We start from the raw sequence: 25,330 nt of genomic DNA, 5'->3' as shown, positions 1-25,330 counted from the left end.
GTTCGAGGCACGTGGTCCTTAGACCCCCACCAATCAAGCAACTACCAGCATTATCGGAGAAGAGCGCATATCTTTAAAAGATGTAACTGAAGACCGTAACACCAGCATCAAGTACGATTTCTCAGCACGATATTGTCAAGGACATTTAGCCAACTCCAGAGAAAAAAGAATCTTCCCGAAAAAGAAAACACAGACATCAGTTCGACTCACTTGAGACGAAAACCTGGAAAACCTCCGCAGCGTGGCTGTATACGCTTTAAAAATGTAATGTTTGATATCATGAAGCTTGCATTGGTGCCAGAGGGAAAAAGTGATTTTGATGTGGAAGATGTCAATGGAAAATTGAAGTGTCGTGTGGCTAGGGCCTCCCACTGGGTAGACCGTTCGCCTGGTACAGGTCTTTTGATTTGATGCCACTTCGGCGACCTGCGCGTCGACGGGGAGGAAATGATGATGATCAGGACAACACAACACCCAGTCCCTAAGCGGAGAAAATCTCCGACCCAGCCGGGAATCGAACCCAGGTCCTTGGGATTGACAGTCTGTCACGCTGACCACTCAGCTACCGCGGGGGACAGATGTCAATGATAAGAATTGTATCAAGAAGTGATCACAATTGTACCTAATGTGATACATATTCAAATAACTCTACACTATTCATCCACCTTTTCTTGTGTTCAAACCAACACTTGCAATGGTGTGATATTTTTGTTACATATTCATTAAACATCAAGGAACAAATGCCATAGTTTAAGTTACTTCTTTCTTCAATAGGTTCCGAGCTACAATAGCATTTGTCGGAAATGATCGGAATTGCACCACCTTGCCCTAAGCATAAAAAATGTAGTTACGTCAAATGCCATTAGAAAGAACATGACTATGTTCTTTATCATAACGGTGCAGTACATAGAATACTCTTAAACAATACTAATACGAGTATTTAATAGGACTATGAGCGGTGGGATAAATTCTTAAATACAAGTGCGTAGGCTTCCTCGGCAAGTGTTAGTTGGTTCACATAAAAGGTTTCCAAGTAAAGTATGGTTTAGCCGCCCTGTTATCCGTGCGGTCTAACGCACTGCTCTCCGAGCGGAAAGGCGTGCCGGTCCCCGGCGCGAATTCGCCCGGCGGATTAGTGTCAAGGTCCGGTGTGCCGGACAGTCTGTGGATAGTTTTTAAGCCGGTTTTCCATCTGCCTCGGCGAATGCGGGCTGGTTCCCCTTATTCCGCTTAAGTTACACTATGTCGGCTATTGCTGCGCAAACACTATCTCCACGTAAGCGTACACCGTAATTCCTCTACCACGCAAACATTTGGGGCTACACTCGTCTCGTGTGAGACGTTCCCCAATGGAAGGGGGGGGGGGGGGAGGGGGTTCACTGGGGTCGAACCGCACAATAACGCTGGGTTCGGTGTGGGGCGGCGGTGGGGTGAGTGGACTGCTGTAGCCTGTTGTGGGGTTGTGTACCACTGAGGGCTACGGCGGGGACGAAGCTTCTCCGTCGTTTCTAGGTCCCTAGTTCAATACAATACAGGGTACGGTATCATGAAAAATTGTACTGCAGTAACCAGCGTTGAGGCTATAGTTACAGTAGCCGTCGAATATGTCTGCTAGTGCGACTTTGGCGTGCAGTCAATTACATTTTGTTATTACTGCTCACTGAGCGTGACAGTAGGTCACACTTTTAAAAGGTCGCTGTTATGACTGGTCTTTTGAAGAGGAAGGAGCGGAAACTTAATTGCAATAGTTTGCTACGTTGGAGGGAGGAGGATCTGCTGTTACGTATTGCTTCTTGCGCTGGGGATCATGATTGCTGGATACCAGCGAATAAGGCATGAGCGATGCATCACGGATCTTATTTACCCCTGACTCAGTACGAAGCCGCATAAAGGGTAGATGAATCTGAAGTAATTGTTGGAAGTGTCATAGGTTATGCTGAGAGCAAAGTTAATTGTGATCAGTGAAACCAAATGTTGTCACTGAGCCTTTAGTGATATACAGTGACAAGCGGCAGAATCACATGCATTTGTTGTACATGGTAGTGTTTCTCTCTACGTGCAGTAATTGAAAATGTTCCATTTCAAGTGCCAAGAAAATCTTAACGTATATAGCACATTTTAATGGATTAAACTTACCTCTAATGCCCATCACTTGATTTATGAGTTTTTTTGAATCTTTATGTGTCTTTCCTGTAAAATTTACTTAATGTCACTCACTATTATGCAGATCCCGGCACCTCACTTATTCTTGCTGTTACCTGAAAATGTGTGTCTGGCGCGTCATTTGCTTACATTCCTTCGTACACTATACCTTAAAACAGTGGTTCCCAACTTTTCATAGACCATTACCGCTGAGTGCAATCAGACATTAGCTAGTACCCCTGCCGCCCCCATGCCCCTCCGCTCCGCTATCCCCCCCCCCCCCTCCCAAATCAGTCACATTATCACCAACTTAAGCACCTACCTAAATTATAGAATGAAAGACTATTCTCGAAAGACATGAATGATATTTAGTTTGTGTGTTTCTGTGTGTCTGTAAGGGGGAGGGGGGAGGGTTAGAATGAATGGTGAAGGAATTCGTGCTGCATCGCAAGTACTTCTCACTTCTTCTCAGATAAGAAGGCTAACTGTCCACAGTTCTCCTGCATTACACCTCTCGGCCCGTCTTTGACCTGCACACTGTAATCCCATTTAAACTCAGAGAAGCTCAGATATGTGGACTATGGTTACTGTTTGTGAACTAGCTGACTGCTGGACTCCTTGGCAGAAATTGGACTACTTCAGGCTGTTACTGGTTTCTGTCTAACCACTCTAATAATAATAACAATAACAATAACGTACGGTGTTACGTAGTCACTGTTGTGTCGTGCTGTCAGTTAATTCATTTATCTGTTACGAAGGGAGTAATAAACCAATTTCTGGATGACTGCAAATTGTAGAAGACATTTTCCTTAGATTTTAGCACATGTTACGTATACGTCTCACTTTTATTGTCAGCATACTAACATTTGTGGTAAGATACTATGGGACCAAATTGATGAGGTCGTCGGTCCCTAGACTTAAGCACTACTTAATTTAACTTAAACCAACTTACGTTAATGGAGAACACACACACCTATCCCGAGGGAGGACTCGAACCTTCGACGGGGGGAGCCGCGCGAACCGTGGCAGTGCGCCCAAGACCGCGCGGCTACCCCGCGCTGCACATGCGGGACAAAGTGCAACCTTTTTGTTTAGTGGGTGGACTATGTGAGGAACCGTAACCTTCACTGGATTAATGTAGTTATTGATAACTTATATAATCAATATTAAAGTCTTAGGAAAGTTTTGTAATAGTAATGCACTTTTGAAATTTACTTAGTTTCGTGACTGAAGCAGAGTCGAATTGTTTGGTTTTCAACCCTCAGAAAATTCATTTAACTCCTCATGGGGTGATTACTCCCGGGTTGGGAACCACGGCCTTAGAAGTTAGAACTCAGTTGTGTTTCGTACAGCTGCACAGAAATCAGGGTTTCTTAATGTATGTCGAGGGTGGTGCAACGGCAAATGGTAACACTGTCGTTCAAGCAGACAGGCAGGTATAGAGTAGTAGTGGTACTGACCGCGGCGACCAGCTCGCGGGTGCTGGGCGACCAGGCGGCGGGCAGTGCGGCGCCGCGCTGCAGCAGCGCGCGCACCTCGGCCACGGAGGTGCCCGAGTGGATGTCGAAGGGCCGCGCGCCGCACAGCGCCTCGAACGCCACCACGCCCAGCGACCACCAGTCCACCGGCGGGCCGTAGCCCAGGCACGCGTCCGCCGCGCACTCGAAGATCTCGGGCGCTGCCGGTAAGACGAGACACGTCAGCTTAAACGTGGCAAAATGCCTCCAAAAAACACCTTTTAACATTGGATGGATTCTGTGTTATCCTAAGAAGGGAAACACCCCCATTGCACCCCCGCTCAGATTTAGTAGGAGAGCGCCAAGTGGACAGCCCGACAAAAACTGAATACAGATCAAGCATGAAAACAGGAAGAAGGTGTACTGAATTGTTAAAAAAAATCAAAGTAGAACAATGAACGCTCCAAGGACAAGAAGTGCAATATAGAGCAGGCCAAAAGAACGACGGAGTCGTGGTTAAGCGGTCACGGGGTTGAAAGTCCAAGCAGCCGTGCCGTGTTCAAACTTCCCTTGTGCCTCACCCCCCTCTTTCCCCCCCCCCCCCCCCCCCCGCCCCTCGCGCGTTGTTCGCTGTGTTCAAATTCGTATCTGTGGCGTGGTGTATCGTCCGTTTGCAACAGCGAGGTGTAATGAAGCGGCCTATGACAGTTGATTTTGCACAAATACGCTATTAGCAACCGAAAGGAAGTGGTGGGTTGGTTGTTTTGGGAATGGAGACCAAACTGCGAGGTCATCGGCCTCATCGGATTTGGGAAGGATGGGTAAGGAAATTGACAGTGGCGTTTTCCAAGGAATCTTCCCGGCATTTGCCTGAAGAGATTTAGGGAAATCACGGAAAACCTAAATCAGGATGGCCGGTCGCGGGATTGAACCGTCGTCCTCCCGAATGCGAGTCCATTGAAAGAAAGTGGCTTTCGATTGGGAACCGCAAACGTTTGATGACGAGGCGACAAGACAACCGACTCGTCCAGCGGAAAACACGTCTAATCTGTCACACGCAGTGTTATTGACAGTAAGTGTGTCATTGATAGGAATCTCTCACCGACGCACCTAATTTGTACGCCTGGTAACTAAGTCAGACATGCCTCCTTGCCCGATTTAGGTGTCCATATGAATGTGAATGTGATCACTCCCAAGGAAATTATGAAAACATAACAGTTTGTTATTTAACCTGAAACAAATGAGCGCAACAGTTTCACAGTCACGCAATTTCTCTATGGTCTGCCAAAACGTATGTTTCTAATGTTCTTGAAGTTGCGTTTGTTTATTGAATTTTTGACCACTGAATTTCTTTGTTGTAACATAGTTCATCCGGGAGGGGACTGCCAAGTGGGAGGTTACCATGAGAAAAAGATTGAATAACCAACGAAAGGATAACGTTCTACGCGTCGGGGCGTGGAATGTCAGAAGCTTGAACGTGGTAGGGAAACTAGAAAATCTGAAAAGGGAAATGCAAAGGCTCAATCTAGATATAGTAGGGGTCAGTGAAGTGAAGTGGAAGGAAGACAAGGATTTCTGGTCAGATGAGTATCGGGTAATATCAACAGCAGCAGAAAACGGTATAACAGATGTAGGATTCGTTATGAATAGGAAGGTAGGGCCGAGGGTGTGTTACTGTGAACAGTTTAGTGACCGGGTTGTTCTAATCAGAATCGACAGCAGACCAACACCGACAACGATAGTTCAGGTATACATGCCGACGTCGCAAGCTGAAGATGAACAGATAGAGAAAGTGTATCAGGATATTGAAAGGGTAATGCAGTATGTAAAGGGCGACGAAAATCTAATAGTCATGGGCGACTGGAATGTAGTTGTAGGGGAAGGAGTAGAAGAAAAGGTTACAGGAGAATATGGGCTTGGGACAAGGAATGATAGAGGAGAAAGACTAATTGAGTTCTGTAACAAGTTTCAGCTAGTAATAGCGAATACCCTGTTCAAGAATCACAAGAGGAGGAGGTATACTTGGAAAAGGCCGGGAGATACGGGAAGATTTCAATTAGATTGCATCATGGTCAGGCAGAGATTCCGAAATCAGATACTGGATTGTAAGGCGTACCCAGGAGCAGATATAGACTCAGATCACAATATAGTAGTGATGAAGAGTAGGCTGAAGTTCAAGACATTAGTCAGGAAGAATCAATACGCAAAGAAGTGGGATACGGAAGTACTAAGGAATGACGAGATACGTTTGAAGTTCTCTAAAGCTATAGATACAGCAATAAGGAATAGCGCAGTAGGCAGTACAGTTGAAGAGGAATGGACATCTCTAAAAAGGGCCATCACAGAAGTTGGGAAGGAAAACATAGGTACAAAGAAGGTAGCTGCGAAGAAACCATGGGTAACAGAAGAAATACTTCAGTTGATTGATGAAAGGAGGAAGTACAAAGATGTTCCGGGAAAATCAGGAATACAGAAATACAAGTCGCTGAGGAATGAAATAAATAGGAAGTGCAGGGAAGCTAAGACGAAATGGGTGCAGGAAAAATGTGAAGACATCGAAAAAGATATGATTGTCGGAAGGACAGACTCAGCATACAGGAAACTCAAAACAACCTTTGGTGACATTAAAAGCAACGGTGGTAACATTAAGAGTGCAACGGGAATTCCACTATTAAATGCAGAGGAGAGAGCAGATAGGTGGAAAGAATACATTGAAAGCCTCTATGAGGGTGAAGATTTGTCTGATGTGATAGAAGAGGAAACAGGAGTCGATTTAGAAGAGATAGGGGATCCAGTATTAGAATCGGAATTTAAAAGAGCTTTGGAGGATAACATTACATCAGAATTTCTAAAATCATTGGGGGAAGTGGTAACAAAACGACTATTCACGTTGGTGTGTAGAATATATGAGTCTGGCGATATACCATCTGACTTTCGGAAAAGCATCATCCACACAATTCCGAAGACGGCAAGAGCTGACAAGTGCGAAAATTATCGCACAGTCAGCTTAACAGCTCATGCATCGAAGCTACTTACAAGAATAATATACAGAAGAATGGAAAAGAAAATTGAGAATGCGCTAGGTGACGATCAGTTTGGCTTTAGGAAAAGTAAAGGGACGAGAGACGCAATTCTGACGTTACGGCTAATAATGGAAGCAAGGCTAAAGGAAAATCAAGACACTTTCATAGAATTTGTCGACCTGGAAAAAGCGTTCGACAATATAAAATGGTGCAAGCTGTTCGAGATTCTGAAAAAATTAGGGGTAAGCTATAGGGAGAGACGGGTCATATACAATATGTACAACAACCAAGAGGAAATAATAAGAGTGGACGATCAAGAACGAAGTGCTCGTATTAAGAAGGGTGTAATACAAGGCTGAAGCCTTTCGCCCCTACTCTTCAATCTGTACATCGAGGAAGCACTGATGGAAATAAAAGAAAGGTTCAGAAGTGGAATTAAAATACAAGGTGAAAGGATATCAATGATACGATTCGCTGATGACATTGCTATCCTGAGTGAAAGTGAAGAAGAATTAAATGATCGGCTGAACGAAATGAACAGTCTAATGAGTACACAGTATGGTTTGAGAGTAAATCGGAGAAAGACGAAGGTAATGAGAAGTAGTAGAAATGAGAACAGCGAGAAACTTAACATCAGGATTGATGGTCACGAAGTCAATGAAGTTAAGGAATTCTGATACCTAGGCAGTAAAATAACCAATGACGGTCGGAGCAAGGAGGACATCAAAAGCAGACTCGCTATGGCAAAAAAGGCATTTCTGGCCCAGAGAAGTCTACTAATATCAAATACCGGCCTTAATTTGAGGAAGAAATTTCTGAGGATGTACGTCTGGAGTACAGCATTGTATGGTAGTGAAACATGGACTGTGGGAAAACCGGAACAGAAGAGAATCGAAGCATTTGAGATGTGGTGCTATAGACGAATGTTGAAAATTTGGTGGACTGATAAGGTAAGGAATGAGGAGGTTCTACGCAGAATCGGAGAGGAAAGGAATATGCGGAAAACACTGATAAGGAGAAGGCACAGGTTGATAGGACATCTGCTAAGACATGAGGGAATTACTTCCATGGTACTAGAGGGAGCTGTAGAGGGCAAAAACTGTAGAGGAAGACAGAGATTGGAATACGTCAAGCAAATAATTGAGGACGTAGGTTGCAAGTGCTACTCTGAGGTGAAGAGGTTAGCACAGGAAAGGAATTCGTGGCGGGCCGCATCAAACCAGTCAGTAGACTGAAGTTCACATTTCTCTGCCTCGTGATGACTGGGTGTTGTGTGATGTCCTTAGTTTAGTTAGGTTTAAGTCGTTCTAAGTTCTAGGGGACTGATGACCATAGATGTTAAGTCCCATAGTGCTCAGAGCCAGTTTGAACCATAGTTCACACTCGCTTATTTGTTGTTTTCATTTCTGTGTGCCGTCTATGGTGTACCTCACCTGCTCTCACTGTTGGTTCAAATGGCTTGGTGTATCTCACCTACTCTCACTGTTGCTTCAAATGGCTCTAAGCACTATGGTACCTATATATCTGAGGTCATCAGTCCCCTGGACTTAGAACTACTTAAACCTAACTAACCGAAGGACATCACACACATCCATGACCGACGCAGGATCCGAACCTGCGACCGTAGCACCAGCGCGGTTCTGGACTGAAGCACCTAGAACCGCTCGGTCACAGCGGCTGACTGCTCTCATTATTCATCACGTTTACTTGCGACGGTAACGTATTCTTACCGCATGACTTATACTCTATAACAAATGTGTAATATGAAAACTGCCTAGACTACAGAAAGAGAACAAAAATTTCAATGACAGGACGGACAATTCCTAATGTTGTGTAAAAGAATAAAATGGCACGAGGGAGTTTTGTAGACGGCTCGTCCGCTTTCCCGTCCACTTAACCACGACGCCGCACCTGCTCATCTTCGCTCGATATTGCACTTGCTGAACTTGGGCCGTTCACGGTTTCTATTTTGTTTCTTTCCTCACGGTTCAGTGCACCTTTTTCGTGTTTTCGTGCTTGCTTTGAGTTCAGATTTTTAAGGGCTATCCACTGGGCCATATTAGGACTGAATCTGAGGAGGGTGCGCTGGGGAGTTCCTTTGTAGGTACAATATACTTAGACTTGATTAAGGGGCAATCTGTAGCTCAATGCACACGGTACAACGACATGCTGAAATTTTAAAACTTTTTAAATCAAACATACTTTATTAACCTACTACGTCCTTATCCTTCATGGCTACAGCTTTGCAGACCTTTGACGCACAGGATTGCGAATTGTTGCGTGTAACGAGCCGCTGTGTAACGTAACTATGTTGGTACATGAGAAACATCGTGCAAATTGGATGACTTTGTTACACTCTTGGAGCACTCTCTCCTTCAGAACGACAATTCCAGACCACACGCGAGCCCTGCGACGTCTGCGAAAGTGCGACGCTTTGTGTTCACTGCCATCCTCCATACAGTCCCTATTTGGCCCCAACCGACTTTCATCCGTTTCCAAAACTCGAACATTTTCGACAACTTCATTTTGACAGGATGAAGCGGTTCAAGAACAGGTGAGGTTGTGGTTACATCAGCAAAGTCAGACATTCTACAGTGACGTTATCATCAAACCGGTCTCACTTTGGGAGAAATGTGTTCATCGTCAGTATGACTAAGATAAGACGTAAGTATGTAGAATAAGATTAAAGATGTAGAGTGTTAATAACATTCGTTTTATTCAAAAGGCTTTAAGAGTTTTCATAGAAGAAGAAGTTAGGAGGCATTACTTCTGAGTACGCTTTCGTAGAAGAATTCTGAGCGGTCCTAACAAGGAAGTATCACTGAAACGAAATGATCGTAGTCGGGGCCGTAGTTTTCGATACGCACTCATAAAAGAATTCTGAGCAATGCTAACTAGGAATCATCACCGAAATGAAGTGATTGTGTGGCATTGATTGACAGGAGTCTCTACCTAGGAAGTGTTTTAAGTTAACGCCATATTGGGCGACTTGCTTGTCAATTATGATGACAACACAATACCAAATCCCCGAACTAAGAAAATCTTCTATATGGTCTGGAATCAAACCTTGGCTTGCTGCATGGCGTTCAGACGCGTTGATCACTGATCTAAGAAGGCGGACAGGAAATATCGATAACCTGACCTCATATTTCAATGAAAAAAGGTATAGTTATAAAATATCGGTCCCAGCAATCGATCACAAGCGAAAATTTGTGCCACAATTCTAAGAATGCGTAGTTAAGACCATACGAAAATACAGCTTTTAACAATTCACGCGCACCGGTTGCCTGTCCTTGGCTCCACCCCACTGCAACCGCCTAATGCCCGAACCCCAAGTACTGACAACCAGAGCCGTCTAATTCACGTGATGTTCAAGATGAGGCAGATGGACACATCTGACCAAAGTCAAATTTTGTTCGAGAAGACTTTATCCTACGCGATAAATGGGAAGCAATATGGAGTGTTCTGTGCGTCAACCTCACGCAAATATGCATACGACATTATTTTAACAATATTCTCGTACTAATATTCTGGCCCGCCTGTTTAGCCGAGAGTGCTAATGCGCTGTTTCCTGGACTCGGTTAGGCGCGCCGTCCCGGGATCGAATCCGCTCGCCGGCTTTACGACGCGGCCCGGTGTGCCGGCCAGTCTGGATGTGGGTTTTAGGCGGTTTTCCTCATCCCCCTAGTTGAATACTGGGCTGGTCTAACGTCCCGCCTCAGTTACACGACTCGCAGACATCTTAACACGGCCGGCCGGGATGGCCGAGCGGTTCTAGGTGCTACTGTCTCGAACCGCGCGACCGCCACGGCCGCAGGTTCGAATCCTGCCTCGGGCATGGATGTGTGTGATGTCCTTAGGTTAGTTAGGTTTAAGTAGTTCTAAGTTCTAGGGGACTAACGACCTTAGAAGTTAAGTCCCATAGTGTTTAGGGCCATTTGAACCATCTTAACACGTTCGCACTATTCCATAGATTACACTAGGCGCAGACAACTGGGGTACACTGATTCCATTCTGGGGGATACGGGGTGGCGGCAGGAACGGCACCCAGCCACTCCTTACATTAACAATGTCAATTCCGTAGCTAACCACGCCGACACTGCTCGACCGTGGATACAGGCGCAATCGATAGATAGATTCTCGCACTAACAGTTTGCAGCTATACATACACCTCAGAATCAGAATGGATAAACTTAAGCAACTGAAGACTTATTATGAGATGAAGTTAATAATTTTCCATTTACTATTTAACCATGCAAACCACGTTGAAGAATACAACATCTCCTCCAAATGTACTTCACTTTCACAGAGCCAGCTTTAAAATTCAACGGCAATAGCGCAAATCCCCGATGTTAATAAGTAAATAGCGCTACGCTACATTTTTATTGGCACTCTGATTCGTTTCATTCGTTTGTATTGCATTTGTGAATTCCAACATAGAAATGTTCGGAGCTCACTTTGACAAAGTGAACAAAGGATGTCACTATTATCAAAAGAGTACTTTACAAACCTCTTATGCACTCCACTGAGTGGTAGTTCGAGTTCGGACATTAGGTTGCTGCAGTGGAACGGCGCGAATGACAAACAACCGGTGAGGGAGAAAGTTTGTACACTGTGATTTCAGAAGGTCATAACTGCGTACTACCAGAAATACGGCCCAAATTTTGGTGCAGGATCGATTGAGGGGGCTGATATTTTGCGCGCATGTCTTTTACTCATTAAAACATGAGGTCAAGTTGGTGACATTTTGTTGTAAGTTCAAAACACTTACCGTCCATTAAGGAGCAACTGGTAGGTTCAAATGGGTCTGAGCACTATGCGACTTAACTTCTGAGGTCATCAGTCGCCTAGAACTTAGAAATAATTAAACCTTACTAACCTAAGGACATCACACACATCCATGCCCGAGACAGGATTCGAAACTGTGACGGTAGCAGCAGCGCGGTTCCGGCTGAAGCGCCTAGAGCCGCTCGGTCACAACGGCCGGCTGCTCTCACTATTCATCACGTTTACTTGTGACGTTAACGTATTCTCACCACATGACCTGCACTCTATAAGAGTCAGCGGCGCCACGGAGTAGAGTTATATCAAGGACGCCAAAAATTACAAACAACAACAGTGGTTTTTCAGTTGGTTCAAATGGCTCTGAGCACTATGCGACGTAACTTCTGAGGTCATCAGTCACCTAGAACTTAGAAATAATTAAACCTAACTAACCTAAGGACAACACACACATCCATGCCCGAGGCAGGATTCGAACCTGCGACCGTAGCGGTCGCTCCGTTCCAGACTGCAGCGCCTAGAACCGCACGGCCACTCCGGCCGGCAACAACTGGTAGCTCAGTGCATATCGTTTATTTGTTCACTGCGAAATCGATGGTCGATTCTTGGTAGAAACAACTTTTGTTTACTTCTATTTCAATTTCTATTTATTATTAGATGGAAATTTTAACTGACAAACAATGAATTATACTTTCTTAGTAAAGATAGCATCTTTACGTTGTCAATTACAAATCGCATGAAATTACGAGTATTCACAATGACATAAAATTCAGCACAAAAATGCGAAACATCAATCAAACAGGAAATTAATTAATTTTTGGTTTCTAGAAATTGAATATTACTATCACTGTATGTAATTTTTTCAGTTAACAATTTCGCATGTCTATGTTAAATTTTAATTTCTTATCTACATCTACATCTACATCCACATCCATACTCCGCAAGCCACCTGACGGTGTGTGGCGGAGGGTACCTTGGGTACCTCTATCGGTTCTCCCTTTTATTCCAGTCTCGTATTGTTCGTGGAAAGAAGGATTGCGGTATGCTTCTGTGTGGGCTCTAATCTCTCTGATTTTATCCTCATGATCTCTTCGCGAGATATACGTAGGAGGGAGCAATATAATGCTTGACTCTTCGGTGAAGGTATGTTCTCGAAACTTTAACAAAAGCCCGTACCGAGCTACTGAGCGTCTCTCCTGCAGAGTCTTCCACTGGAGTTTATCTGTCATCTCCGTAACGCTTTCGCGATTGTGTGGCGGAGGGTACCTTGGGTACCTCTATCGGTTCTCCCTTTTATTCCAGTCTCGTATTGTTCGTGGAAAGAAGGATTGCGGTATGCTTCTGTGTGGGCTCTAATCTCTCTGATTTTATCCTCATGATCTCTTCGCGAGATATACGTAGGAGGGAGCAATATAATGCTTGACTCTTCGGTGAAGGTATGTTCTCGAAACTTTAACAAAAGCCCGTACCGAGCTACTGAGCGTCTCTCCTGCAGAGTCTTCCACTGGAGTTTATCTGTCATCTCCGTAACGCTTTCGCGATTACTAAATGATCCTGTAACGATGCGCGCTGCTCTCCGTTGGATCTTCTCTATCTCTTCTATCAACACTATCTGGTACGAATCCCACACTGCTGAACAGTATTCAAGCAGTGGGCGAACAAGCGTATTGTAACCTACTTCCTTTGTCTTCGAATTGCATTTCCTTAGGATTCTTCCAATGAATCTCAGTCTGGCATCTGCTTTACCGACAATCAACTTTATATGACCATTCCATTTTAAATCACTCGTAATGCGTACTCCCAGCTAATTTATGGAATTAACTGCTTACAGTTGCTGACCTGCTATATTGTAGCTAAATGGTATGGGATCTTTCTTTCTATGTATTCGCAGAACATTGCACTTGTCTACATTGAGATTCAATTGCCATTCCCTGCACCATGTGTCTATTCGCTGCAGATCCTCCTGCATTTCAATACAATTTTCCATTGTTACAACCTCTCGATACACCACAGCATCATCTGCAAAAAGCCTCAGTGAACATCCAATGTCATCCATAAGGTCATTCATGTATATTTTGTATTATCATGGAATTAGTGATTAAGAACATGTTGTTGTGGTCTCCAGTCGAGAGACTGATTTGATGTAGCTCTCCATGCTACTCAATCCTGCGCGAGCTTCTGCATCTCTGAGTACCTAATGCAACCTACATCCTTCTGAATCTGCTTGTGTATTCATCTCTTGGTCTTCCGCTACGGTTTTTTACCTTCCATGCTGCCCTCCAACACTGAATTAATCATCCCTTCGTGCCCCACAAGATGTCCTACCAACTGATCCCTTCTTGTAGTCAAGTTGTGCCACAAATTACTCTTCTCCCCAGTTCTGTTCAGTACCGCCTCATTAGTTACCTGAGCTTCCCATTTAATCTTCAGCATTCGTCTCTAGCACCACATTTTGAAAGCTTCTATTCTCTTCTTGTCTAAACGGTTTATCGTCAATGTTTCACTTCCATAGAAATATTTTCAGAAAAGACTTCCTGATACTTAAATCTATACTCTATGTTAACAAACTTCTCTTCTTCAGAAACGGTTTCCTTGCCAATGCCAGTGCACATTTTATATCCTCTCTACTTCGTCCATCTTCAGTTAATTTGCTCTCCAAAAAGCAAAACTCATCTACTACTTTAAGTGTCTCATTTCCTAACCTAATTCCCTCAGCGTCATCTGACGTAATTCGACTACATCCCACTATCCTCGTTTTGCTTTTGTTGATGTTCATCTTATATTCCCCTTTCAAGACACTGCCCATTCCGTTCAACAGCTTTTCCAGGTCCTTTTTTGCCTCTGGCAGAATTACAATGTTATCTGCAAACCAAAAACTTTTTATTTCTTCTCCATCGATTTTAATTCCTACTCCAAATTTTCCTTATTTTTCCTTTGCTGCTTGCTCAATATATAGACTGAATAACATCGGGGGTAGGCTACAATCCTGTTTCACCACCTTCCAAACCACTGCTTCCCTTTTACGCCCCTCAACTCTTATGACAGCCATCTGGTTTCTCTATATAAATTGTAAATTGCCTTTCGCTCCCTGTATTTGACCCCTGCCACCTTCAGAATTTGAAACAGAGTATTCTAGCCAACATTGTCAAAAGCTTTCTCTAAGTCTACAAATGCTATAAATGTAGGTTTGCCTTTCCTTAATCTATCATCCAAGATAAGTAATAGGGTCAGTATTGTCTCACGTGTTCCAACATTACCACGGAATCCAAACTGACCTTCCCTGAGGTCGGCTTCTACTAGTTTTTCCATTCCTCTCTAACGAATTCGCGTTAGTATTTTGCATCCGTGTCTTATTAAACTGATTGTTCGGTAATTTTCTTATCTGTCAGCACCTCCTTTCTTTGGGATTTGAATTATTATATTCTTCTTGAAGTCTGAGGGTATTTCGCCTGTCTCATACATCTTGCTTATCAGATGGTATAGTTTTGTCAGGCCGTCAGTAGTTCGAATGGAATGTTGTCTACTCCCGGGGCCTTGTTTCGACTCAGGTCTTTCAGTGCTCTGTCAAACTCTTCACGCAATATCGTATTTCCCATTTAATCTTCATCTACATCCTCTTCCATTTCCATAATATTGTCCTCAACTACATTGCCATTGTATAGACCCTCTATATACTCCTTCCACCTTTCTGCTTTCCCTTCTTTGCTTAGAACTGGGTTTCCATCTGAGCTCTTGATATTCATACAAGTGGTTCTCTTTTCTCCAAAGGTCTCTTTAATTTTCCTGTAGGCAGTATCTATCTTTCCCCTAGTGATATGCGCCTCTACATCCTTTCATTTGTTCTCTAGCCATTCCTGCTTAGTCATTTTGCACTTCCTATCGACATCATTAAGAACATACATCGTTATAATTAAGCGATTGATTCAGTACTTCCTAATTAACATTTTATTTTGACAACTGATTATGTGGCTGGACACAACAAAGTCGACCAGTGAGTGCATCGTGTTTAAAGATTTGGAGGTCAGTACACCCACGCAACATTACAAATCTCCGTAGCATAACATCTGGATTACGAAAACGACAACGCTCGACAATGTGGCAGCGTGCTTTATGTGGTACCACTTCTCGCCACATGATGATGCTGCCGTAGTTGACCGTTCTCGACCATCTACTCTCTTTCGGGCAGCAGTGCCTTTGTTTCAGAAAGTTACCATCCAAGTGAAACAGTGCTACGTACAATACGAAAATCATGGGCAATACTCGTTACACACACCCTTGTTTCAGTTTCCCGATGATTCTTCAGCGTGTGAAGTCATCCATGTGTTGTCTGCAGACGACGTTGCAAACGAAGAACACAGGGCACCGAAATTACTCGCTGACTGACACACAGTCGTTCCCGTTCCTTCAATTGCCTCGTGTTGTGGATCCAGCCAAGTTTGTTTCTGCAGTCACCCTGATTCATGCCTAATGACGTTCAGCTTTCTGTTATGGCTGGGAGACGTCTTGAAACATGCTACAGCACTTTGTCGTTTCCACTGACAATATATTACGTTACTTTTATGTTGCTTGTCCTTAGACTTTGCAGTAGTGCGCCAAAGCTTATCCATTGTTAATAGTTAATTTCCTTGTTAAAGCTTTCATAATAGTTAAAAATCTTACTGTGGAGCTCCACATTACTGATGTCCTATGCTGCTGCGTTAGAAACACTATACGGTAATTGACTTCCTTGTTAAAGCTTTCATAATAGTTAAAAATCTTATTGTGAGGCTCCACATAACTTATGTGCAGTGTGGTCTAATTAAATTGAAACTTAACATAAACAATAATAATAAGCTTTCTTCTTTACCATAACTTCATAATGCCTAATTTAATCTATTTCATATCATCGGACGCCATGAGGAATAGTTATTACAATAACTTTAAATATAGCCTTTACAAAACATGTATAATTAGTTAAAACTTTTCTCTTTTCCATTTATTGTTGAGGATTTCTTGCTTAGCGTTCATAATGCATTGTTTAAAGTCGTTTCTAGACTCACCTTCCTCGCTTAAGACTTAGTTTATAAAATAATGCACGAAACAGGCGACTATTCTACTCTCTGACGCTGCTAATGCTGTGACGCTCCTATGCATTATTTTCTCATTATTTCGTTGACCCTCGTTGAGAGTAAACTCTAAAAATCGTTCAAATGGCTCTAAGCACTATGGGACTTAACATCTGAGGTCATCAGTCCCTTAGACTTAGAACTGTTGAAACCTAACTAAGCTAAGGACATCACACACATCCATGCCCGAGGCAGGATTCAAACCTGGGACCGCAGCAGCAGCGCGGTTCCAGACTGAAGCGCCTCGAACCGCTCGGTCAAAGCGGCCGGCTGTAAACTCACTGATTTAAATATTAGCCATTACCACATACCTATAATTTTCCAGCAAGCTACTGTTCGGTGTGTGGCAACCTTGAACTTTGCCTGCAAAATTACACCAGACCTTCTCCCAGTTCAGGTCTTTGCGTTTCACCTGATTTGTTGGGGGACATGGAGTCTTTTCCAAATAGTTTCGGCTATTTTGTTTCTCACGTAGAATATTACAAGGGAAGTTCAAAATGGTTCAAATGGCTCTGAGCACTATGGGACTTAACATCTACGGTCATCAGTCCCCTAGAACTTAGAACTACTTAAACCTAACTAACCTAAGGACATCACACAACACCCAGTCATCACGAGGCAGAGAAAATCCCTGACCCCGCCGGGAATCGAACCCGGGAACCCGGGCGCGGGAAGCGTGAACGCTACCGCACGACCACGAGCTGCGGACAACAAGGGAAGTCTTCAATAAAACATTATGCTGATGTCTGAAAGGCACGGATTACATTTACTGGCATCCTCCTGTCCTATGTGTATTTTCTGTCGCGGCATCTGACACAGCATTTACTAACTCCTACGACTAGCTGGTAATTTGAGTGTGTTTTTGACCATTTCTCTACTTGGTAATATTTTGTTCTTAACGATGCTCAAAAATATCCTAAGAAAAGCAGTCAGCAAGAATCCCTAGTGCGAGCTAGTATCACTAATTATAACACAACGAACTTTATAGGAGGGTGGTTGATGGGTCTTGGTCGCCAGCGTCATTTGACTTGCGTGTGCGGTTATGGCCGGGCTGAGGTGGGCGTGTAGGCCGCCGAGTGAGTGCTCCATTTGCCGCGCTGCTGACCAATGACGGCCGGGCCAGGAAACTCCGGAACACCGGATTCAAACGAGCGTACATGACGTCAGTTCCACCACTAGCACCTTCAGAAGTATTTTATACACTGAAGAGCGAAAGAAACTGCTACACCTGGCTAATATCGAGTATTGCCCCGCGAGCACGCAACAGTGCAGCAACACGATGAGGCATCGAGTCGAATAATGTCTCAAGTAACGCTGGAGGCATTGACACCATAAAACCGTAAGAGTACGAGAGTGTGGAGATCTCTTCTGAACAGCACGGTTGCAAAGCATCCCAGGTATGCTCCATAATATCCATGTCTGAAGAATTTGGTGGCCAGCGGAAGTGGTTAAGCCCAGAAGTGTGTTCGTAGGGCACTCTGTAGCATTTCTGAACGTTTGAGGTGTCGCACTGTGCTGCTGGGATTGCCAAAGTCCGTCGGAATGCACGATCGACCTGAATAGATGAAGGTGATCAGACAGGATGCTTACGCACGTGTCACCTGTCGGAGTTGTATCTACACCTATCGGGGGCCCCATATCACTCCAACTGCACACGCCCACTCCATTACGGAGCCTCCGCCAGCCTGAATAGTCCCATGCTGACATGCAGAGTCCATGGTTTCATGAGGTAGACTCCATACCAGTACACGTCCATCTCCTCGATATAATTAGAAACGAGACCCATCCGACAAGTCATCAACAGTCCAATGTCGGTGCTGGCGGACGCAGGCGAGGCTCAAAGCTTTGTGTCGTGCAGTCATCAAGGCTACACGAGTGGGCTTTCGGCTTCGAAAGCCCATATCGACGCTGTTTCCTTGAATGGTTCGCACCCTGATATTTGCTGATGGACCAGCACTGAAATTTGCCGCAATTTGCCTAAGGTTTGCACTTCTGTCACGTTGAACGATTCTCTTCACTCGTCGTTCGACCCGTTCTTGCAGAATTTTTTCCCGGCCGCAACGATGTCGGATAACTGATGTTTTTACCGGATTCCTGATATTCACGATACGCTCGTGAAATAGTCGTACGGGAAAATCCCCACTTCATCGCTACCTCGATGATGCTGTGTCCCATCGCTTTCAAACTAACTTAAATCTTGATAACCCCTCATTGTAGCAGCAGTAAGCGATCTAACAACTGTGCGAGACACTTGTTGTCTTGTATTGGCGTTACCGACCGCAGTGCCGTATCCTACCTGTTTACATATCTCTGTAATTGAATATGCATGCGCTTCAGAGTATTTATCGTGTTTGCACACCTGCAATGCAAACCGTAATAGATACATCGAATTAACGAAGCAAAACGATTCACACTATGAAGATATAAATTGTAATTCGCCGAGTTTTATCCCTAAATTCAGCAAATACATAATAATTTTTGTATTATTTAAGGTACGAAAGAGATGAAGCACTCGATCTGTAGCAATCAGCGATGCTCTTTGATTGAGATACATGTTTTGTAGCACAATTAATTAAACAGCGAAATGCTTTTCAATTGGATTTTAATTAAAAATCGACAAAAAATCTGATACAGAACACATTCACAATCAGCAATGTAGACTGTATATGTGGATGTTATTACACAGCACGCCCAAAATGTAGTTTGTAAGATTTTGTAAAACCAATGGCATAAGAAGTCACTGTCGTTCTGCCAATGGCTTTGCCTTTGGATGGTAAACTGACCCTAGAAGGCCGAAGAATCAGCAGTGATAAATGACACGAGAATACAGAAGAAATGGAAACGACACAACGTGTATCCATAAGACATGCAGCCTGTACCTGAAAAAGTGTCATGATGATCTCTCCATTGACAAAAGATTTCGGACTGATACCTTTTTCGAATTTCAGGGAGGGAACTGCCAAGGAGGATATGAGCGTGAAAAAGACCGAATAACCAATGAAAGGATAACGCTCTATGAGTCGGGCCTTGAAATGTCAGAAATGTGAACGTGGTAGGGAAGCTAGAAAATCTTAAAACGGAAATACTAAGACTCAACTAGATATAGAGGATGTCAGTGAACTGAAATGGAGAGATTACGAGGATTTCCGGTCAGAAGAGTATAGGGTAATACCAACAGAAGCAAAATGTAGTTTAACGGGAGTAGAATTCGTTATGACTAGGAAGATAGGGCAGAGTGAGTTTCTGTGAACAGTTCAGTGATACGATTGTTCTCATCAGATTTTACATCAAATGGTTCGTATGGCTCTAAGCACTATGGGACTTAACATCTGAGGTCATCAGTCCCCTAGACTTAGAACTACTTAAACCTAACTAACCTAAGGACATCACACACATCCATGCCCGAGGCAGGGTTCGAACTTGCAACCATAGCATCAGCGCGGTTCCGGACTGAAGCGCCTAGAACCACTCTTCCACAGCGGCCGGCCAGATTTGACAACAAACCAACATCGCTTGCAATAATTCAGGTATACATACCGATGTTGCAAGCAGAAGATGAAAAGTAGAGAAAGTATTTGAGGAAACTGAACAGGTAATTCAGTTCATACAGGGGGATTAAAATCTAATATTCATGGGGAACTGGAATGCAGTTATGAGGGAAAGAGTAGAAGAAAGGGCTGCGGCACAGTATGGGCTTGGTACTAGGAATTAGGCAGGAGAATGACTAACTGAGTACTGCAGTAAATTTCAGTTAGTAATAGTGAACACTCTCTTCAAGAAGCACAAGAGGAGGAAGTATACTTGGAATACAACAGAAGATACAGGAATATTACTTTAGATTACTGCATGATCAGGCAGAGATAGCAGAATCAGATGTTGAACTGTAAGGCGAACCCAGCAGTAGGATTAAATTTAAGGGAGTTGTCAGAAAGAATCAATATGCAAAGAAGATGGATACGGAAGTCCAGAGGTATGAGGAGATACGCTTGAGGTTCTCTGAGACTATAGATAATACGATAATGAATAGCTACGTAGGCAGCTCAGTGGAAGAATGGACGTCTCTAGAAAAGATAGTCACAAAAATTGTAAGGAAAAGCGTAGGCACAGGGAAGGTAGCCATGAATAATACGAGAAATAGTTCATGTGGTCGACGAAAGGAAGTACAAAAATGTACAGGAAAATTAAGGACTCCAGAAATACAAATCACTTAAGAATGAAGTAAATAGGAAGTGCAGGGGAACTAAGGCGAAATGCCTACACGAAATTCATGAAGAAATTGAAAAGAAATTTTGTCGGAAGGACTGACGCAGCGTGTAGAAAAGTCAGTACAACCATCGGTGAAATTAAAATCAAGGGCCGTAACATTCGGAGTGCAATTGGAATTCCACTGTCAAATTCAGAGGAGAGAGCGAATAAGTGGAAAGAGTGCACTGAAGGCCTACATCTACATCTACATCTACATTTATACTCAGCAAGCCACCCAACGTGTGTGGCGGAGGGTACTTTACGTGCCACTGTCATTACCTCCCCTTCCTGTTCCAGTCGCGTATGGTTCGCGGGAAGAACAACTGCCGGAAAGCCTTCGTGCGCGCTCGAATCTCTCTAATTTTACATTCGTAGGGGAAAGCAATATATTCGATACCTCATCCAGAAACGCACCCTCTCGAAACTTGGACAGTAAGCTACACCGCGATGCAGAGCGTCTCCCTTGCAGAGTCTGCCACTTGAGTTTGCTAAACATGTCCGTAACGCTATCATGCATACAAAATAACCCTGTGACGAAACGCGCCGCTCTTTTTTGGATCTTCTCTATCTCCTCTGTCAACCCGACCTGGTACGAGTCCCACACTGATCAGCAATACTCAAGTACAGGTCGAACGAGTGTATTGTAAGCAACCTCTTTTGTTGATGGACTACATTTTCTAAGGACTCTCCCAATGAATCTCAATCTGGCACCCGCCTTACCAACAATTAATTATATATGAGCATTCCTCTTCAAATCGTTCCGTACGCATACTCCCGGATATTTTACAGAACTAACTGCTACCAGTGTTTGTTCCGCTATTATCATACAATAAATGATCCTTCTTTCTATTTACTCGCAATATATTACATTTGTCTATGTTAAGGATCAGTTGTCACTCCCTGCACCAAATGAACAAATAAAGCGAGTTGGGTCTCACACGATCGCTGTTTCCGGAATCAAATTTGATTCCTACAGAGTAGATTCTAGGTTTCCAGAAATGACATGATACGCGAGCAAAAAACATGTTCTAAAATTCTACAACAGATCGATGTCATACATATAGGCCTATAGTTTTGCGCGTCTGCCCGACGATCCTTCTTGAAGACTGGGACTACCTGTGCTCTTTTCCAATCATGTGGAACCTTCCGTTTCTCTAGAGACTTGCGGTATACGGCTCTTAGAAGAGGGGCAAGTTCTTTTGCGTACTCTGTGTAGAATCGAATCGGTATCCCGTCAGGTCCAGTGGACTTTCCTCTGTTGAGTGATTTCTGATGCTTTTCTATTTCTTGGACTCTTATTTCGATGTCAGCCATTTTTTCGTTCGTGCGAGGATTTAGAAAAGGAACTGCAGTGCGGTCTTCCTCTGTGAAACAGCTTTGCAAAAACGTGTTTAGTATTTCAGCTTTACGCGTGTCATCCTCTATTTCAATGCCATTATCATCCCAGAGTGATGGATATGCTCTATGAGAGGGTGGACTTGTTTGATGACGTGAAAGAAGATGAAACAGAAGGCCAAAAGGATATATAAAATTGCATCGGAATTCATAAAATTTATGTATAGAATACATGACAAATGCAGTATACCAAAAGTACACTCCTGGAAATTGAAATAAGAACACCGTGAATTCATTGTCCCAGGAAGGGGAAACTTTATTGACACATTCCTGGGGTCAGATACATCACATGATCACACTGACAGAACCACAGGCACATAGACACAGGCAACAGAGCATGCACATTGTCGGCACTAGTACAGTGTATATCCACCTTTCGCAGCAATGCAGGCTGCTATTCTCCCATGGAGACGATCGTAGAGATGCTGGATGTAGTCCTGTGGAACGGCTTGCCATGCCATTTCCACCTGGCGCCTCAGTTGGACCAGCGTTCGTGCTGGACGTGCAGACCGTGTGAGACGACGCTTCATCCAGTCCCAAACATGCTCAATGGGGGACAGATCCGGAGATCTTGCTGGCCAGGGTAGTTGACTTACACCCTCTAGAGCACGTTGAGTGGCACGGGATACATGCGGACGTGCATTGTCCTGTTGAAACAGCAAGTTCCCTTGCCGGTCTAGGAATGGTAGAACGATGGGTTCGATGACGGTTTGGATGTACCGTGCACTATTCAGTGTCCCCTCGACGATCACCAGTGGTGTACGGCCAGTGTAGGAGATCGCTCCCCACACCATGATGCCGGGTGTTGGCCCTGTGTGCCTCGGTCGTATGCAGTCCTGATTGTGGCGCTCACCTGCACGGCGCCAAACACGCATATGACCATCATTGGCACCAAGGCAGAAGCGACTCTCATCGCTGAAGACGACACGTCTCCATTCGTCCCTCCATTCACGCCTGTCGCGACACCACTGGAGGCGGGCTGCACGATGTTGGGGCGTGAGCGGAAGACGGCCTAACGGTGTGCGGGACCGTAGCCCAGCTTCATGGAGACGGTTGCGAATGGTCCTCGCCGATACCCCAGGAGCAACAGTGTCCCTAATTTGCTGGGAAGTGGCGGTGCGGTCCCCTACGGCACTGCGTAGGATCCTACGGTCTTGGCGTGCATCCGTGCGTCGCTGCGGTCCGGTCCCAGGTCGACGGGCACGTGCACCTTCCGCCGACCACTGGCGACAACATCGATGTAATGTGGAGACCTCACGCCCCACGTGTTGAGCAATTCGGCGGTACGTCCACCCGGCCTCCCGCATGCCCACTATACGCCCTCGCTCAAAGTCCGTCAACTGCAATTACGGTTCACGTCCACGCTGTCGCGGCATGCTACCAGTGTTAAAGACTGCGATGGAGCTCCGTATGCCACGGCAAACTGGCTGACACTGACGGCGGCAGTGCACAAATGCTGCGCAGCTAGCGCCATTCGACGGCCAACACCGCGGTTCCTGGTGTGTCCGCTGTGCCGTGCGTGTGATCATTGCCTGTACAGCCCTCTCGCAGTGTCCGGAGCAAGTATGGTGGGTCTGACACACCGGTGTCAATGTGTTCTTTTTTCCATTTCCAGGAGTGTAGGTAACGTTATGCCAATGCAATGTCGGAGTAAAAATAATTTTTTCTTAGAATTTAAAATTTATTGAAACCATGTTACTTATATGATAAGCATTATCAGCCTTCAGTAAACGGAGTCATCGACCGAACGTATTAACTTAGTTAAATAATGCGTATGTCACAGCCTTGCCACGATTCGCGCTGCTCCCCTCGTCGGAGGTACGAATCCTCCCTCGGACATGTGTGTGTGTGTGTGTGTGTGTGTGTGTGTGTGTGTGTGTGTGTGTGTGCGCGCGTGTTTTTAAAGGAAGGGGGTGAAGATGGTTGCAACTTAAAGCACAATAAACACCAAGGGCTATCAATTCCATTAACAACTGGTCAAATGGGCCTATTAATTTTTTCTAAACTTGCGATCGCAAGCTAATTAGTGTGGTCTTTGGGAGAGAAAGCGGATTTACAAGAATCAAAAGCTTCTTTAAGCTCCTTCATCTATTACTTCATTAGTAATAATTCCACTCGTAACACATTTTGCAGACAGTATACACATATACCACTGAATGTACCTGCCAAATTATATCATTGTACGACACATAGCTCAGAAGAAATGACATCATAAACAATAGGTTGCGTAAAAAGTAGCTTCTGGGAAAAACGGAGTCGAAATTACCCAGACTATACTCACCCAGTGTTTCATGATGAGAGCAGTTTAGCGACTGACAACAGCCTTTAAATATGATTTCAAATCCTTTCTAAACTCCTTCTCGCCTAAATGGTTAACACATAAACTCACTTTTAATTAATCGGACGTTTCAAGCAGTTTTACACTTGGGATTTCGGCTCTTTAAAGGCTCAGGCATTTGCTGATATTCCTCTATCGGCAACGTTACTTCTCTTCTGACCATTTTATCGCTCATGCAACTCACATCAACAAAAAGCAAACTAGACCGGACGGGAGACGAAAGCTATCTGTACTGCTAGCGCCGAAGCCGAGAGGACCCGTATTTCCTTTGATGACTCGCTAAAGCAACCACAACCAGTGGAACACTATTGAACATAAGCTAATGCGAACTAAACGCGACCGCATACTACTGGCCCGGACTCACCTGTCGTTTACATCTGAGAGAATTCTCGTTCACTGTTGCAGGGCCGTTTGCGACCACTTCCGTACAAAGGGGACGTGGGGCTTAAAACACTCCTGCGCTGACCCCCCCCCCCCCCCCCCGCCCCCTCCGCACCACAACCAGGTAGGGGTTAGGCTGCTGCTATGGCATTTACTTATCGTAGCAGTCGTGCACCAGAACACCAGTATTTGATCGGTAAAAATCATGTAAAGCAGCCAAACACTGTCATACGCATTAAACAATGAAATAATTTGTGAAGAAGCAGAGCCAATTTCCAGTTGAGTCGCAACGTCTGGTGGACGTGCACTTAAGTGACTACCCGCCTCTGAACGTGCTGAGTAGGTGCTGGTTTACATTAGAGTTGAATTTACGATGAACGACGAATAACAGCAACACAGAAAGACAACGTATTCATAACAGACTAAATTCTCGAGTCGTAATAGCTGTGGTTCTGATAAACC

At 44.4% G+C, this 25,330-nt stretch overlaps 1 protein-coding gene across 1 annotated transcript in view; it reads right to left on the bottom strand.

Annotated features, from left to right (window-relative positions):
- Nucleotides 1-25,330, bottom strand: part of LOC126473909 (serine/threonine-protein kinase 32A) — a 622,586-nt gene that overhangs the window by 51,394 nt on the left and 545,862 nt on the right. The window contains exon 7 of the mRNA XM_050101255.1: nt 3,603-3,820. Coding sequence (XP_049957212.1) covers nt 3,603-3,820 — 218 coding nt within the window. The remainder of the gene's footprint in view (nt 1-3,602; nt 3,821-25,330) is intronic.

This window comes from Schistocerca serialis, chromosome 4, assembly GCF_023864345.2.
Source record: "Schistocerca serialis cubense isolate TAMUIC-IGC-003099 chromosome 4, iqSchSeri2.2, whole genome shotgun sequence".
Taxonomy (NCBI): domain Eukaryota; kingdom Metazoa; phylum Arthropoda; class Insecta; order Orthoptera; family Acrididae; genus Schistocerca; species Schistocerca serialis.
The sequence above is the reverse complement of the archived record's forward strand: the minus strand, read 5'-3'. Positions and strand labels throughout refer to the sequence as shown.